The sequence below is a fragment of the Eublepharis macularius genome, chromosome 9 (genome assembly GCF_028583425.1).
Source record: "Eublepharis macularius isolate TG4126 chromosome 9, MPM_Emac_v1.0, whole genome shotgun sequence".
NCBI lineage: Eukaryota > Metazoa > Chordata > Lepidosauria > Squamata > Eublepharidae > Eublepharis > Eublepharis macularius.
Window position 1 is genome coordinate 15,091,273 of NC_072798.1, and position 18,343 is coordinate 15,109,615.

An 18,343-nucleotide genomic window follows, 5' to 3' on the forward strand; every position below is an offset into this window, starting at 1 on the left:
CATCTCCAGTTCAGGAAGTAGGTGATGTGAAAGAACTCGACCTGAGACCATGGAGAGCTGCTGCCAGTCTGAGAAGGTAATACTGACCTTGATGGACCGATGGTTTGACACGGTATAAGGCAGCTTCATGTGTTCAAAAAGGGATTCGATAAATTCATGAAGGATAGCCCGTCAACGGCTATTGATGATTAAATGGAACCTTCATATTGGGTGGGAACGTAGCTCTGAATACCAGTTGGGGGCAGCAACAAGGAAGAGACTTGTGTTGCTTGTGCAGCTTCTGAGTTCATCTGGTTAGTTATTGTGATTAACACTGTGGACTGGTCTGTTCCAGCAAAGCTCTTTTTATGATATTGTGAAGTGTGAAGAGGCAACCATTTGACTTTACCCTTGAAACAACTCAAGTGTATGTACACATCCCAGCTTATATTATAGATCCAGAGGAGTTAGCCGTGTTAGTCTGTAGTTGCAAAATAGTAAAGAGCCCAGTAGCACCTGTAAGACTAACCAACTTTATTGAGGCATAAGCTTTCGAGATGAAGCATCTGATGAAGAGAGCTGTGGTTCTTGAAAGCTTATGCTACAATAAAGTTGGCTAGTCTTAAAGGTGCTACTGGACTCTACTGTTTTGCAGCTTATATTATAACGCTGTATATTAAAGCAGAGATGGGTACAAGGCAAGACAGCCCGCTCCAGATCTTTTAACATTTAATGCATAACAAACATAATGTTTATTTTATTTATTTATTTTATCAATTTTATACCCTGCCCTCCCTGCAAATGGGCTCAGGGTGGCTAACAACATATTTTATACAATTAAAACCATACACATATGTAAAAAAACATTAAAACAATACAAAAACTGGCACTATGATCATTTCAGGCTATAATAAATATCCGAAAGACCAAGTACATAGCTGCAGCACAGCCCAGGGCGGCCGCCAGCGGAGCACAGGATGCGGCAAACAGGAAGGGGACAATTCGCTGGCTCTTCAACGAAAGGCCCGGCGGATCATCTCTGTTTTGCAAGCCCTGCGGAACAGTAAGAGGTCCAACAGGGCCCGTATCTCAATCAGGAGTACGTTCCACCAGGCCAAGGGCCCTGACCCTGGTCCAGGCCAGATGAAGGTCCCGTAGGCTAGGCACCACTAGGAGCTGCTTATCCACAGAGCACAAGGCCCTATGGGGGACATAGTGGGACTGTTAACTGATGACCCTCCCACCCAATGGGGATGCAAGCGCCTTGCTGGATCAAACCAAGTATCCACCTAACCCTGAATTTTTGGCAAGAGGTCAACAACCAGCAGGTGCTATGCGGATCCACTGGAAATGAGTCACTGGTGGACTCTGGTCTACCCATCTCAGTTTCCTTCAAAAAGTGAGAAGCAGAGATGATCTCTCATTTGCTCAGATTTAGAAGCAATCCTGGGTTGTTTAATCTATCCCAGTTTTATGAGGTGACAGGCAGAAGATTTGAGTATTACACAACCCTAAATAACATTAAATATCAACAGTCGTTGCAAACCAGGACAAAAAGGAAAAGAATCTCTGAACACAACAACCTGTCAAACAGGAAGCAACCTGAAGGAAAAGCAGGCCGTCTTGGATATTTCTGGGCCAGAAAAGGAGAAATTACTTTTCCTTGCTGCTCAAGCATCAAGGGCAGGCAAGATTCAAAAGGAGAGCAGCTCCTGTATCTTGAATATTTGCACAGAAGCAGGAATTTCAGCAGGTGCCGTTTGTACCAGTTGAGAAGCCGACACCTGCCGAAACGTTTCCTTCCTGCCTTCCTCTGAGGTTTTCTGTTTTATTGAGTCATACCGGCAAGGTTCACAGGATAACAAGAAGAAAACGTCTGTGCAATTTCTGTATACATTTTATAACTATCCTTAAAATACTTATGTCTTTAAAAAACACCTCCTATCTAAAGTTTTGATGTCCTACCTTCGTGAAATCAGATAAACTATTGCTCATGCTATTGTTTGTGATTAACACAAACCTGATTTTTAGGATAAGGGTGAGGATTAGAGCACCCACAATCCTTTAAATAGCTGGTGTCTCTGACTGTCAACAGTTCGCCTTTGGAAGAGTGGAGAAGACAAAAAGCCTTCTGCAATTAAATTCAAGAACCACCCACTGTGTTGCAGAAGAGAGACACCCTGCCAGCTGTCACTCACTGTCGTCTGTCAAAGCCCCACAAGTATTTACTGCCTTAACAGATCGAAGAACTCAGCGTTCCACTAGTGCACCTCGACCGTGGCTGAAAATCTCTCAATGCTCAAGTGTTTTTTTTTTAAAAACTATGATGCTGCCTTCTATTAATTCAGACTATTGTCCTTCTAGCTTGGGGGTGTCTCCCTAACTGACTAAAACCCTCCAAGTCTGTATGTTTTGCAACTGGACTGAAAAAATGATGCCTATTGATATTGATAGTATTTTGTAGTTAGGATCAGCCTGTTTTGTTGTTGGTAGCAAACAAGTCTAGTAGCAGAACAGTACATGTATTTTATGAAGCTGCTGTTGATTCCTTATTCTTATTATATCTTAAGATTTGGACCATTTGCCCACTGAAGAAATTGAATAACTGAAAACAACAAGCAACGTTCTTTAACCTTTTCAGACCTGGGACCCAACTTGAACCCCCAGCCAGTAGCATGGGATCCATTTAGTGGCGAGCATGTGATAAGAAGTCATGGAACATCACAGTCACATGATTTTAAGTTATAAGACATTGTAATCACATGATATCACAGTCAGCAGCTGGAAGAGGAGGAGCCAGGGTTGTGAATTCACCAGCATTAAGGTCTAGACTAGAGGCAGGCATGAGCCGAAATATGAATCGAAGTTTGTCACGAACCGGGCTGATTTGTGGTTCGCAAACCTGCAGTTTGTGGGAGCTCATTTCTCATGAACCATGACGAATTTTATCCCAGTTCATTTGGTTCATATCTCAGTTCATCACTGCAGACAACCTGGTGTTAACGAACTGGTTCGTGAACCGAGGCAAGTTCGTGAAAGTTCGTGGTTCATGGAATGTGATGAACCATGAACTGCATAGTTCGGAATTTTCCCGGTTCGTGCCCATCTGTAGTCAAGACTATAGGCGGCAGACCAAAAGAGATAGGAACAGAAAATACAAGCTATGCACCATGTGGTTTATTAATGAAGATGTACACCCAGCACAAGAAATTTCAAAGATGTCCTTTGTGGCAAAAATTCTCTTTTTGTCTTTTCTCTTTCCTTGCCTGGCACAGTCTGAGGTCTTTCTCAGCGTCTAACTATACATTATTTTTTCCCAGTTATGTCCTTAAGTCGGATCGCAGACGTGTTCTCTGCGCTTTTCAAGCAGGCATCAGGTGCCCAATTCATCTTAGGAGTGCAATTCCCAGGGGGAATCTGGGAACATCTCCAATTAAAAGGATCTAGTGCAAAAGGATCTAGTGGAAGGTGGTGTGAAAGACCCCCCCTACACACACACACAGGAAATCTTGATCTACATGTTAGAATAGACAATACTGGCCTTGATAGTAGAAGGCAGTTTCATGTGTGTCCATGACAACTTTCTAAATCCAATGAGCTTAGATGGATGTAACTCTGTTTAGGATTAGCATTGTAATTTCTGCATAACACATCAAAGCACAGCCCCTTTTCGAGATTCTAAACCTCAGAGCTTCCCAGCAACAAGAAACCCAGGTGCCTGGAGTGGTTTATCAGAGGACAGAATCTAGTAAAACCCTTTGATTATCTGCAAAAAGCGGTTTCACTGGATTTCTGGCAGAAGAGCAGAAACTTTTAGATAAGCAAAGCCAGCATGTTTTCAACCAGTATCTGCTAAAGCTCTCCTAATGGAGGAAAGTTAATTTAACCTCTAACATAATAATGAGCGTGTTGAAGAGAATGAGCGCCCCGCTCCGTAAACTCAATAACCTGGTTTCTTAATGGAGACATTATGAGACGAAGCAATTAATTCCAAAGAAAAATAGGACTCCCTCATCCTTGTAATAAAAAGAAGATATACCAGATTTACAAGGGTGGAAAAAGCAACCATGAGGAAAATAAAAGAAAGCCCCGACTAAAACACTATGCGGATAATGAATACTACTCTCTTTTGTAAGTGGGATACTAAAAAATATTATAGAAAAAGAATGGTCTGATGAATACGGTTTTAAGTGGTTGGTTTTAACAACTATTTTGTGTTTACTGAGGACTGATCCAAAATGAGAAGTTGTAGTTTACCCGGATTCAATCCCCACAAACATATGGGCACTTCGGCTCACATAAGAGAGCAGGTTTCACCAATTCCCCCTGCCCAATGCAGACCACCCCACTAGGGTTGCCAGCTCCACGGTGGGAAATTACTGGAGATCTGGGGGGTGAAACCTGGATAAACCTGGAGAAAGTGGAGTTTGGGAAGGGAAAGGACCTTGGCATGGCATAATTCTATAAAGTTCACCCCCAAAGTAGCCATTTTCTCCAGGTGAACTGATCTCTGTGGCCTGGAGACCAGTTGTAATTCCAGGAGATCTCCAGCGACTACCTGGAGGCTGGCAACCCTACACCCCACATGGCATTGTATCTCATACTTGTTTGGAGAATTCCCAACCCCAAACAACTGCTTACGGCTGCGGGGCTGCTTTGGCTGCTTACAGCTGCTTTGCCTCAACAGCAGAGCTCTTTTGTACAACAACCATATTTGTTAGCCATTTTGGAGTTCTGGATGAGAACAGATACTGAGTTTATCCTGAGTGTGTCTAGTGCAAGGGATAGCAACCTTTGGCTCTAGAACTGACCATAGAAGCAAGTAGGGCTCTTTAAAAAAGAAAATGAAATCATGAAATTAAGGTCTATTGGAGGGGCAGGTGGGATGCTGAAATAGCCAGTATGTGAAGGGAATGACAGGAAAAGGTTGGGACTACCTTGCTTCTCAGAAAAGAAAATTATAGGGGTGAACAGTGTCAGAGATCCAAGTGTGATAAGGTTACAAGCCTCCAGGTAGTAGCTGGAGATCTCTCAGAATTACAACTGATCTCCAGGCAACAGAGACCAGTTCCCCTGGAAAAAATGGCTGCTCTGAAGGGTGAACTCTTTGGCATTATATCCCACTGAGGCCCCTCCCCAAACCCCACCTTTTCCAGGTTCCACCTCCTAAAGTCTCCAGGAATTTCCTATCCTGGACCTGGCAACTCTAATGTGTGAACCATGCAAAGATTTATGACAGAACACAAAAATAATCATACAGGGTGTTGCTGTGTATATTTATTACTTATGAAAGGACTTGCAACAGCCAGTGTTTGGATCGCGAAAACTTGTCAATTATCAGTCACGTTACACTGCTTAGTTTCAGTTATGCAAATGGATTTTTTAATACTGTCTCTTTGCCGATCTCTTGATCTGAATTTTGACATAGTTTGGCTCCGTAATTATAAACGGTTGCTGACCCTGGTCTTACTGAGTCTAAACTGCTCTAGGCCAGATCTGTTACCTTCCTAACTTCTCCGATGCAAGCATTAAAAAAAAAAACCAGAAAGGGTAGCATATAACATTTCTAAAGATAAATGTTTTCAATAAACTCATCAAAGGTAAGTCATGTTTTATTACTCACACAATACGTAATCCTCCTGTCGATTTCTCTACCATAAGCTGTCATTTTTTTTAAAAAAATTTATTGGTGAGTATACTTTTCAAATTCAATACATTCATTCCCTCAATATCTAATTAACCCTATCCCCCACCCTTTTCCTCCCCCCACTCTATCGACTTCCAACAGCTTTCCAACCCTTAACCCCTCTTATTACTTAATAAGTCCCTTACACTAAGCACATTCTAATTCCCCCCCCCCCCAGGTATTCTATCATATATATCAAATATCCTATCAATATAATATACTTCTATCAATTATGCTATCAAATATTCTATCAGTATAATATACATTTATCAGTTATACTATCAATATAGTATAAATCTTATACCCCTCAATATAGCAGACCAGTATAATATAGTATAATATATAACAAAAGTCTTAATTTAAACATATTCTATTTCTTTTAAACCTATATTCTATCAAATATACTGTCGTCATTATAATATGTATTAAAACCCCTACTGTGTGCCCTGCCACCAATGTGGCACAGCATACAACACCGTACTACACATTCATTATATAATATACAATCTGATCCACTACCATAAACTGTCATGATGACCGCTAACTTAGGGCCAAGCTACACATGACAAATGACACTTGAACAGCAAGTGTATTTCTCCCTGTTCACTTGCCCTCCACTAAATCCACTTGCCGTTCAAGTGTCATTCGTCATGTGTAGCTTGGCCCATAGATGATCTTGGAGCCAGAGTGGTGTAGCGGTTAGAGTATGGGAATAGGATCTGGGAGATCCAGGTTAGAATCCCCACACTGCCATGAAAGCTCACTGGGTGCCCTTGAGCCAATCACACTCTCTCAGCCTAACTTGCCTCACAGGGTTGTTGTAAGGATAAAAGAAGAGAATGATGCAAGCCATTTTGGATCCCCATTGTGAAGAAAGGAAGGGGAAAAATGGAGTAAAAAAATTTAAAAATATTCTCCTATTGTACCTTGGAGGGGAAGGGGGCTGAAACGGCTGGAAAGCAACTTTTCTACAGTCCCAGGGCTTTTTTTCTGGGAAAAGAGGTGGTGGAACTCAGTGGGTTGCCCTCGGAGAAAATGGTCACATGGCTGGTGGACCCGCCCCCTGATCTCCAGACAAAGGGGAGCTTAGATTGCTCGCCGTGCCACCAAGCAGCGCGGAGGGCAATCTAAACTCCCCTCTGTCTGGAGATCAGGGGGAGTGGCCACCAGCCATGTGACCATTTTCAAGAGGTTCCGGAACTCCGTTCCCCCGCGTTCCTGCTGAAAAAAAGCCCTGTACAGTCCCTTAGCAAAATCACAGATGAAATGAGATTTGAACCAGAGACTAGACAATGTGCACACCCAGCCACCGGACTATTTTAATATATCAGCTTTTTTAGGAAAGGCTTGTAATTGGGTATTACTTGGCTTTAAGCAGCATACACAAGTATTCTCTTTCAGACAGGCTGCCTCAGATAATCTTTTACTTGCATCTGTTTGCATCCAGTTTGCAATTCCTGGACCACATCCTCCAGCCCTCCGCTGGACAGAAGCTAACTCCACCACAATGATACTCTATCGTTAATAAATCCTCTCTGTGTACGCCAGCCATAAGGCCAGCAGCAGTTGCTGTGTCCAAATGCCCGAGGTCACAATTAGCTGAATGCATAACTAGGGTGATGTCATGCCAGCCTGCCTCGACTAACTATTTCACACGCCCAACACAAACACAACATTTCCAGAACTCAATACATTTCTAAACAGTTTACCCCTGGATCGTTAAGAAACTTAAGATGGTTCAGGTTTATCTGGTCTACCATTTTGTTTCAGAGGGCACAAGCTGTCCCTAGCAGGGTGTGAAGACAAAGGCTTTTCCTTGCTGCCCCCCATATCTAGTGCCCAGAGGTATACTGTTTCTGTCCATGGAGGTTCAATTTATCCATATCCATAGTGGCTAATAATTGTTGTTATATACATTCATGGAAGGTGGATCTATTCTAAAAGACAGTGGTTATCATGACATCTTGTGCTAGTGAAACTGACAAGCATGTTGCTCAAAAGAAGCACTTCTTTTTGTCTATAGGAAATCTACAAACACTTTAATAGGGCAGCCCAAGTTCTCATATTATGACAGGTGTCTCCACTGTCCACTTATGATTCTTTACAATTCTATCATGTCCCTTTCAGTTGTTTATTTTCTAAAATAAAAAAACGTGTTAGCATTTCCTTATATAGGAGATATTTCACTCTTTTCCAGAATTTAAATATCACTTCTCTGTATCTTTTTCAGCATGGATATCCCAATTATTTCAAGTGTGAATACCCCAGAGGTTTATCTAATACCTTTGTAATACTTACTGTTTTATTCTTCAATCCTTTGACACTAGCTGGCCCGGATTTCACGAGAGGTAGGCTGCAGTTAAATACTCTAGTTAAATAGGTTTATTTTCTCCCAAGCAGGAACTGTGGCTCAGTGATAGAGCATCTGCCAGGCTTGCAGAAGGACCCAGATTCACTGAGGCTGATTCTGCACACGTTGGATAATGCACTTTCAATGCACTTTAGCAATCATTTAGAAGTGGATTTTTTGTTTCACACACGAAAAATTCAGTTCCAAATGGTCTCTAAAGAGGATTGGAAGTGCGTTATTCAACGTGTGTGGAATCGGCATCAATCACCAGCGTCTCCAATTTTTAAAATGTGGAAGTAGATGATATGGGATAACTTGACCTAAAACCCTAGAATGTTGCCAGTCTAAGACAATATACTACGATAAACCAATGGTATGATTCAGTATAAAGTCGCTTCACATGTTCCATATGCTTTCAAACAATATATTAGAACAGGGGTACCCAACCTTTTAAAGTCTGTGGGCACCTTTAGATTTCTGACACGTGGTGTTGGGCGCAACTACAAAATGGCTGCCACAGGAGGCGGAGCCACACACACAGAGGAAAGCCAAGTGCAGGGGGAAAGAGGGGTAATTTTAAATACACGGGGAAAGACAAGTAAGAGGGAATAAAAACATCGCTGCAGTATAGAAATTAACTAATTTTATTTCTGGCAGATAACTGTATAATGGAGAAACTATATAATCAAAACAGAATGAATATAAGATATGTAGAAGGAAGTAAAGAAAAACATATAGAGTATAAGTTAAATTGATTGACTTATATTGAACGTATATAATGTTTATAGAAGTACTTAACGTTATGTAGAATGAGGGACAAATTGTTTGTCCCATATTGATGAGATTAGAATGTGTAAGATAGAGTATAGAGTACAAAAATTAGATAAAAGATTATTATTATTAAAGAATATATGCCAGGAATGTAATATTTAGTGGATAAGTTAAGTGGGAAAGGGAATAGAGATAACACTGTGTTATAATAGATAAGCTTAGAAGAGAGCGAAAGTATATGTTTAATAGAATAAAATAAGTTTGAAATGAGTAGGGGAAAAAAGGGATAAGGGGTTGGAAAACTGTTGGAAGTCAACAACAGGGGGGGAAGGGAGGGGGTTAGAACTGGAATATATAAAGGAAATTGATTGTAATGAGCATAATATTGATTTCTAATCCAATAAAAATTAAAAAAAAAATCACTGCAGCAACAGCTGTCGCTGAAACGTTAGTTTAACCTGCACGGCCAATCAGATCTCCAGCGGCCAATCAGAAGCCCTATTGGGCAAAAGTCCTGCATGGCCTAACCACTTTGTGAAAACACCAGGTGAGCACCACGTTGGGGACCCCTGTACTAGAGAAACTGTGCAGCTACCACTCAGGATTTACTTGTCTGCCTCTCACATCATGGTTCTGAGCCTCCTTACGGCTTTCTACAAGTGTAAGTAAGGACAGATCTTCCTATTCAGCAATGTCACATGGTAGAGACCTGCTGTATCCCCTTTCCACGCACATGCTTTGCCATAGAGAGCCAGTTTGGTGTAGTGGTTAAGAGCGCAGGACTCTAATTTGGAGAGCTGGGTTTGATTCCCCACAGTTTTGAGGAACCATGCATCTGACGAAGAGAGTCGTGGTTCTCGAAAGCTTATGCTACAAATAAATTGGTTAGTCTTAAAGGTGCTACTGGACTCTCTACTATCCAGGAGTTTGGCAACCCTAGAAGAAGAGAACCTGCTTTGAATGCGGAAAGTCCCTGGTTCAATCCCTGACACCTCCAGTTAAAAAGAAAAAACCAGGAAACAGACGATGTAGAAGACGTGTTCTTGAGAACCTGGGGAGCTTTTTCTAGTCAGAGCAGACAACACTGGTCATGATAGACTAAAATTCTGATCAATACAGGGCAACTTCACGTATTCAGAAATTGGCAACAGGTAGCATACAAGTTGTAGGTTCTTCTCATCAATATCTTTGATGTCCCATCTCCCTTGAAAGGAATTAGTAAACACCTCCTTGTCCCTGTTTCATCTTCATAAGCCTCAGGATGAAAGGGGCAGTTTGTAAGCCAATAAAAAGCATCAAAAATCCTCGAATCCCATTGCTGATCGTTATGCTCATGAGGCACATATTCAACTTTCCCTTAAGTCTATTTGCTTCCCTTTAAATCTATTATTCAGCCCAACAAAGAGATGATACAGATGTAATCTTCTTTATAGCTAAACACTTTAGTTTACAGACTGTTGGTGCCTTGGGTATTAAAGAAAACAGGAGCGAATGTCAGAACCATTTGTTAATTTTTTTTCCTGATGGGAGCATCCTTCTCAAAACCTAGAGACAAGGACATTTTCAGAACCACTCTAAGCAGAGTTGCATCTTTTGAAATCCATTGAAGTTCATGAGCTTGGAAGGGGTAACTGTGTTGGCGGGCACTGTTTGAGAAACAACAGCCAAACTTCAAGAAAAAAAATCAATATATTGTCGAAGGCTTTCATGGCCAGAGAACGTTAGTTGTTGTCGATTTTCCAGGCTGTATGGCTGTGGTCTTGGTCATGCCAAGACCACAGCCATAAAGCCCGGAAAATCCACAACAACTAAAAAAATCAATGTTGCTTCATTCCCTAAAATCTTCCTGCAATTTCTCTAGGCTGCCTTGCCCACTGCCAAATGGCCTCACCATCTGACCAACAGAACCTGCTTTCCTGTACCCAAGAACAATTTCTTGGTATTGTTGGTACAATAGATTGCTGACGATAACCAAGTTGAAATCATGACTACAAACAACCATTAATTCTCCTGCAAATTCAAGACCAAGCCTGCTATTGCTAGATATGACCTATATCCATGGGATTCTTGACTGTAACGACCGGATTTAATTAATTTCAGTTGTTTCACTCCTCAGTGTCATCTCTACTTTCTTAATGTGTCTGCTCACCTTTTTATCTTGCCCTTCCATAACTATGTTCTTCTATCATACACCATTTCCCCCTACACATATATAATTTCCTTCTTTGCAGTTTATTTTATGCCACCAATCTGGTTGCTAAAGTGGGTCCTAGGCATAAGACCCAGGAAACCTCCAGTTCAAATCTCTCCTCTGCCATAAATCCACTAAAGGACCTTGGGCATGCCTCCCTCTCTCTAAGAGCCAAAACACACGTTAAGAAATACCTAGGTTCAGCACGTGTTCTCTTACCTCAAGGTTTGCCGGGATCTGTAGGAGTCCTGGAAGCTTAAAGTTTAGCATTTACAGAGCAGCAAAAAGGGGAAGGGAAATACAGGCGCCTGTATTTTAAGCTTTAAGCTTCCAGGACGCCTTTAAGCTTCCAGGACGCTTACAGATCCTTTAAGCTTCCAGGACTTTAAGCTTCCAGGACCCCTACAGATCTTTAAGCTTCCAGGACGCCTACAGATCCCGGCAAACCTTGAGGTAAGAGAACACGTGCTGAACCTAGGTATTTCTTAACGTGTGTTTTGGCTCTAAGTGTCCCCTCTGCCATATGGGGACACTGGCCTACCTTACAGGGCTGTTGTAAGGATAATAAAATAATGTATGGTATGTGAATTGCCTTCAGCACTGAAAGCAAATCTTGTGGCACCTTAAAGATGAATCAAGCATCGTTTAACATTTGTAGATTAGAGTCTACTTTGCCAAAAAAATATAATACTTTAGTATAGTATAAATGTTAATTACCTGTATTATCATTCTGGCTATCTGGTTTCTAAAGCACAAAAAATAAGAATGCTATATTGATTTTGGCACTGACACTGTAACCACAACACGAGGCTGGCATCCTACCCTCTTTGTGCCAGCATGCTTCTCTTTTAAGTATTTTTAACTCCACTTTTTCTGAACTTACTTTCTCACTTGACTTTCTCTGTCAATTCCCCCTCCCCACTACCCATGCATCCATCTTTTCCCCCAACCTGCTTTTTTTGCCCACCCTTAGAAGATCAGAGATAGCCAAGCTCTTTGGCTGAAGCATCAGAAAAAAAGATGCTGTATGGTGAGATACGGGTGGTGATGGAGAGTGCCCTCAAGTCATAGCGATACAGATGAGGTGGCAGAAAGACAAAGATTGTGCTTTGCCCAACACACGGCAAATGAGCTGAGCACCAGCGGCAATACCAGTGCCTCAGGGCGGTCCTCGGATCTGCCAGGCTGGCAGCAGCATGGGTCCAGAAGGGGATCACGGGCATAAGCCAGCCCTTCTGCCTCCTTCCAGGCCGCAGACCTGATGCACCTTGAGGGCTCGCCTTGGTTGCCTGGGCAGAGAACCAGCCCTGGCTGCCAAGCAAAATGCTGTGTCGGGCCACTGTTCACGTGTCAGGGGTTGCCAACCCTTCTATCGGGCCCAAATCCCTTAAACGTCCTAAAGTTAGGATTGGCAGGTTTCCTTCTGGCCGTCTTCCTGTGCCTTCGGCAGCAGCCAGACGCCGTTTATTTTGACCAGTGAAGCTTTCCTCCCCTCTTGCCCTGTGCCAGAGATGAGCCAGATAGGAAACGTTTCACCCTCGGCACATATTTCTGGCGTTCATGACAAGGAGCGACAGAATGGGGAAAGAGGCAAACCCTGCGGCATGGTGGGAACCAGAGACCGCCTTGAACAGCTTCTCTAGAAGGAAGTCATGCCCACTGGCTATCCTCTGGCAACTGTCATGTTCCATCTTGCCAGGGGTATCAAGAGCGCCGTCAGTGACACACCGTTCAAATATGCAACTCCACGGTGACCTTTTCACTGGCAACGGATCCCTTGGGTTCCAGCACGCTAGGGCCAATTCGGTCCCTAATCTCCTTTACAGACTTCTGCCCACAAGACCTTCTTTGGGGAGTTGCGTTTTCACTGGGAGAGAAAGTCAGCCCGCTCCCTCTTTACACACACATGCCCCCGGATGCTTTGGGAGGGAAAGACTTCCCCTCCATCTCAGTCAGCAGAGGAAATGTGCGAAAGGAAACAGGATCTAGAGAACATCTGTTAGAAAAGTCTTGGTTGCCAAAGAAGGGGAGGGGGGGGGGGAATACTGGCAGGATCTCACGTCAGTGCCGAGGGGTGGGGGGGACTGAAGTCATATCTTCCATTAACTCCAACCTTGCCTACCAGCGGCTGGATGCTTGCTGACCTGATTCGGAGCAATTGATTTGCAAAGCTAAAAAGATCTATAAATAAAACTTGCGGGCTCTTGAAATCCACAAGCAAGCCTCTACGCCCCCAATAACGGTCCAGCCAGAATTTCGGTTTAACCTACAATTTCCTTTTTCTAGCATGTCGGATTACAAAACCATAAATGTTGGGGAGGGGGCACATTGGATAAAAATGCAACCCCTCCCCTTTGCATGGCGCTTGGGTCTTTTAACCCTTGCAATCCCGTCAGAGCCTTTAAAAAAAGCGAGCCCCAAATAAAATCCTTTTGCAGAACCCCAAAACACCCCACCCAAGACATGAATGGGGGGGAAAAACACATCAAAATGCTATCAGGCTTCTCCCACCCCTCGATCTTATTTCTTTCCAAAGCTCGTCCCTCCAAATTCTATTACAGAATAGAGAAGCGCAATAGGAAACGATTCCTTCGCAAGCCTCTCCGGAGCACGCAGATGCGCCCCCGGGCATGGTTTTAAAGGGGGGAGCAACCGCTTTGCAAACGTGGCCGCTCTGCGCGCATCTCCTCCTCCCCCCTGGATCTTACATTATATTCTGTGTGATGCCCAAGTTACCTTCATCTCGACGGCCCAATCCGGTCCAAAAAAGATTTAAAAACCGCAAGGAGGGCTTGCTTGCAGTCTTCCTTCCCAGCCCCTTCGGCGGATCTCTGCTTGCAAAGACGGAGCGCCCGGGCCAAGGGCTCGCCGCCTGTGCAAAAGCAAGCCCGGAGACCGCGGGCGGGACACGTTGCAAAGTCAGCTTAGAATGAAGCGGCGGTGGATTCTCGCCTGCTCCGATTGCATCACGGGCAGGAAGCCGCAATTCCCGCAGGCGCCGCTAGGGGGTAGCGGAGCGGCTTGGAGAAGCGAAAACCCACACCATTTGCAGGGGCGCAACGACGCAACGTCGCCTCGGCGGCTTTCTCTCTGCTTTCACGCGTGCTGGACACTGGACTTTCCATCCACGTCGAGCGATCCTCGGCAAGTGGGTTTTCCTGTTTCCAACAGGACAAGCCAGCCATTTGCACTGAGAAGTGGACCGAAAGCGCATTATTCAGCTTATGTGGAAGCAGAACCTAGTGTTGGTCAGCATCAGGGTGCTTTTCAAGTTTACCGCTTGAGGCCGAGAGTGCCTCTGAGCCACGTGCAGAGAGCCTTCTTGCTTTTGCAACACCAGGATTGGAATCCAGCGGCACTTTAGAGACCAACGAGATTTGCAGGGTATAAGCTTTTGAGAATCAGAACTTCCTTTCCTTCCCTCTCCCTTGATTCTCAAAAGCTTGATACCCTGAAAATCTTGTGGTTCTCCAAGGTGCCACTGGACTCCAGTCCTGCTGTTCTACTGCAGACCAACAGGGCTACCTACCTGAAATTTGCTTTTGCAAATACCTTTTGACAGTGGCATCCCTATGGAATCTGAAGGAGATCTTCTAGGGGCTTGGATCGATGGAAGAGAGGAGAATTTGTCCTTGTGCTTGGAAAGAACAGCTGGACTGGAGGGATTCATCTCTAGCACCCATTTCCAGTGTTCGGATGCCACTGCTGTGGAAGTTGTGGATTTATTTGCTTCATTTTTACTCCGCCTTTCTGCCCAGCGGGGACCCAAAGCGGCTTACACCTTCATTCTTTTCTCCTCTCCATTTTATTGTCACAAAAAGCCTCCAAGTTAGTTAGGCTGAGAGAGAGAGAGTGGTCCAAGGACACCTATCAGAGATGGGATTCGAAACTGGGTCTCCAGGATCCTAGTCTGACACTAACCACTATGCCACACTGGCTCTTTTCTTTGTGGAAAAATCACACATGCTGTATCATCATCATCGTTGTCAAGTCACAACCATCTCATGGCATTATCCATTGTTGGATAATGCACTCTCAATGCACCTTAGAACTGGATTTTCCTGTGTGAAATAGGAAATCACAGTTGCAAATGATTGCTAAAGTGTATTGAGAGTGCATTGTCCAACGAGCATGGAAGCAGCCTGCCCTGACCCTCCTCCAATAGTCAGAAGATGGGATGAATGCTGGGCTGCCAACCTCTGGCTAGGGCCCAGAGCTTTCCTGGAATGACATAGATGCAGAGGAGTTAGCCATGTTAGTCTGTAGTAGCAAAATCAAAAAGAGTCCAGTAGCACCTTTAAGACTAACCAACTTTATTGTAGCATAAGCTTTTGAGAATCACAGTTCTCTTCGTCAGATGCATGGAGGGCAAGAAGAAACTGGTCAGATATATAGGTGGAGAGGGGAAGGAGAAGTAGATGCAAACAGTAGCTTCTGATATGGAGATCAGTTTGCTTCTGTTAAGGAAGTCAGTTACTGACAGCTGACTACAGAGATCAGTTCACCTGGAGAAAATGGCCACCGGCGTTGAGGCTCTACGACATTATACCCCACTGAGGAGCCTCTCCCAAAACCTGCCCTTTCCTCTCTCCACCCCCAAATCTCCAGGAATTTCCAAAACCAGAGTTGGCAACCCATTCTCTATGGCCTGATAAGAATTGGGATGTAGATGAACAGAAGTACCCATAAACTATAAGAATGCTGTTCCTTTGTGTAACCAGCCTTAGGGATCTTCATGGATAAGTAGGTAGGCTGAAAGTCCAACCAAATATAGAATTACTACTACTACTATATGGTCCTTTGCTTGAGAAGCAGTGCCTTTTTAGGGATTGCCCCAGAGTTCTGACACAACCTCCCCCCAGAAAGTGTGATTATCTTCTCTCATGTTCCAGACAGTGGTGTAAGACCCATTTGCTTACAAAGGGCTTTGGATAGGATGAGGAAATGCATTTGAAGGGGTAGTTATTTCAGTAAACATGGTTTAATAACAACAACAGTGCTTATATACTGCTCTTCTAGACAGATGAATGTCTCATCCAGAGTGGTGAACAAGTTAGTGTTATTATTATCTTTCCCCCGCCCCATACAACTGGGGAGCTGGGGCTGAGAGGAGTGGCTTACCCAAGGCCACCCACTGAGCTCATGGCAGCAGTGGGATTCCAACCAGCAGAATGCTGATTCGCAGCCTGACCACTTAACCACTTCTTCTGCTGTTGTACGTACTGATTTTGTGAACTCCTGCCCTCAAGTCATAGCTGACCTATGGTGACCCCTAGTGGGGTCTGTGTTAGGGGTGTTTTAAAATTGCCTTGTGAACAGACTTGAGAACCTTGCAACTGCATATGCAATACTGTAAATATTTCATCTTCACAACAAACCTCTCCGGTTGCCTTAAAGGGGGGAGCCCTCCCAAGCCATCCACATTTCACAAATCTCTCATCCCGACCTGCTGCTGCTGTGTTTTGAATCATTGCAATTTGGCTCAGCAACCCTCTGAAGCCTGGAGCACATCGAAATCAGGGAGAGCAGCCCCGGTTTGTGCAGCACAGGAAAACAGGAGCAAGTCGTTGCAGAGGGGGAGCGTTGCCATGGAAACGTTCAAATGATAAGCCAGCAGTGAATGAGGAGGCCGATAGCATCTTTTTTTGTCAGCCAGTGGCGCAGGCTTTCAGGAAAACAAAACTAGCAAGCGGCCAACCAAAGGTGGTTGACGGGAGCTTAATTAGCAAAATCTCCTATTTGCTGTTTGCAGGACTCAGTTCTTTGGGAGGAGAGTTAAAATTCACAAGATTCAGTGCAGCAATTACGGAATGACGTTCATATAGTGATAAATATTGAATATAAAGCTATGATAAGATGGAAATGGTCAAATATTAATGACAAGGTAGATTGCATAATTTATTTAGTTTGTGAAGGTAAAGGTGAAAATACTCAATAGCTGGAATAGTATATGTATTCTTTAATATTGATTAACTCTGATTAAGATATGTTTTGAGTACTCTGTATTTTACTCTTGAGTACTCTGTATTTAACTCTTGTAGTGCAAAATCCTACCCCTCCTTTGACCCTGTAACTCCCCCTCTTTTTTCTGTGCCCTTTTTATTTTGGAAATATTAAAAAAAAAATCAAAGGAAAATTCACAAGATTTGAGAACTCCTGGCCACATTCCAGATTATATTGCAGAATGGTGAAAAAGAGGTTGGGGTGGGGGGCTGCAGAAAGTGTACTCTGGTTTTTGATGAGCAAGATTCGGGTCCAGTAGCACCTTAGAGACCAACTAAATTTCCAGGGTATGAGGTTTCGAGAGTCAGCGCTGCCTTCGCCAGATACGAGAAGTGGGAAAAGGAAGGAGGTCTTTAGAATCCAGGCAGAGGGTGGGAGGAGTAAATGAGAATGTCAGGAAGCTAGCTATAATCCATGTTGTAATTGGCCTGATAGCGCATGAGTGCAGAGTACAGAAAATTAACATTTGTAATCAGAGCTTTTTTTCTGGGAAAAGAGGTGGTGGAACTCAGTGGGTTGCCCTTGAAGAAAATAGTCACATGGCTGGTGGCCCCGCCCCCTGATCTCCAGACAGAGGGGAGTTGAGATTGCCCTCTGCGCCGGCAATCCAAACTCCCCTCTGTCTAGAGATCAGGGGGCGGGGCCACCAGCCATGTGACCATTTTCAAGAGGTTCCAGAACTCCGTTCCCCGCGTTCCCACTGAAAAAAAGCCCTGTTTGTAATGCAAGAAAAAGTCTATGTCCTGATTCAACCCTGGAGGCTCCATTGTTCCAAATTTGCAAATAAACTCAATTTCAGCAATTTTGTTTGATGTGCCACTTGGGCCTTCCTTTTGACCATATTTAAGCACCATGGCACTTTGCATGCAGAAATCTCCAAATGAAAGTTATCATTCCTCGTAATCCTGCCTGCCCTCCAACGATGCTCAGAGGCATAGCTGCACCTCAAGCTCCACGGCCCAAGTTGGGAGTGAGTCAGACCCTGGATGCAATGAGTTGGGTCCGGTGGAAGTACCCAGAGTAGTGGGCAAAATGGCTCTTTCGCCACCTTCCCCAAACAACCCCAAACTTCTCTCTGCAGATTGAGAGACAAGCAAAATGCATGAGATCAAGCACTGCAGAGACAAGTGGGAATCGGGTAAAATGTTTACTTCATTTGTACCCCCCTTTTCTTCCCAGTGGGGACACAAAGTAGTTTACGGTATTTTCCTCTCCTCCATTTTATCCTCGCAGCTCTATGAGATAGGTTAGGCTGTGTGCATGATTGGCCCAAGGTTTCCCAGGGAGCTTCCATGGCATCTAAACTTGGATTTACTTCACTTATACCTTGTTTTTCTCCCCCAAGGGGCTTGCTATCATTCTC

General features: G+C 43.9%; 1 protein-coding gene across 2 annotated transcripts in view; it reads right to left on the reverse strand.

Annotated features, from left to right (window-relative positions):
- The window catches only part of BCAT1 (branched chain amino acid transaminase 1), a 79,958-nt gene extending 66,088 nt beyond the window's left edge, over positions 1–13,870 (reverse strand). For both annotated transcript variants that reach the window (XM_054989281.1, XM_054989283.1), the window contains exon 1: positions 13,714–13,870. In XM_054989281.1, coding sequence (XP_054845256.1) covers positions 13,714–13,719 — 6 coding nt within the window. In that variant the 5' untranslated portion in view covers positions 13,720–13,870. The remainder of the gene's footprint in view (positions 1–13,713) is intronic.
- Positions 13,871–18,343: the final 4,473 nt, after the last annotated feature.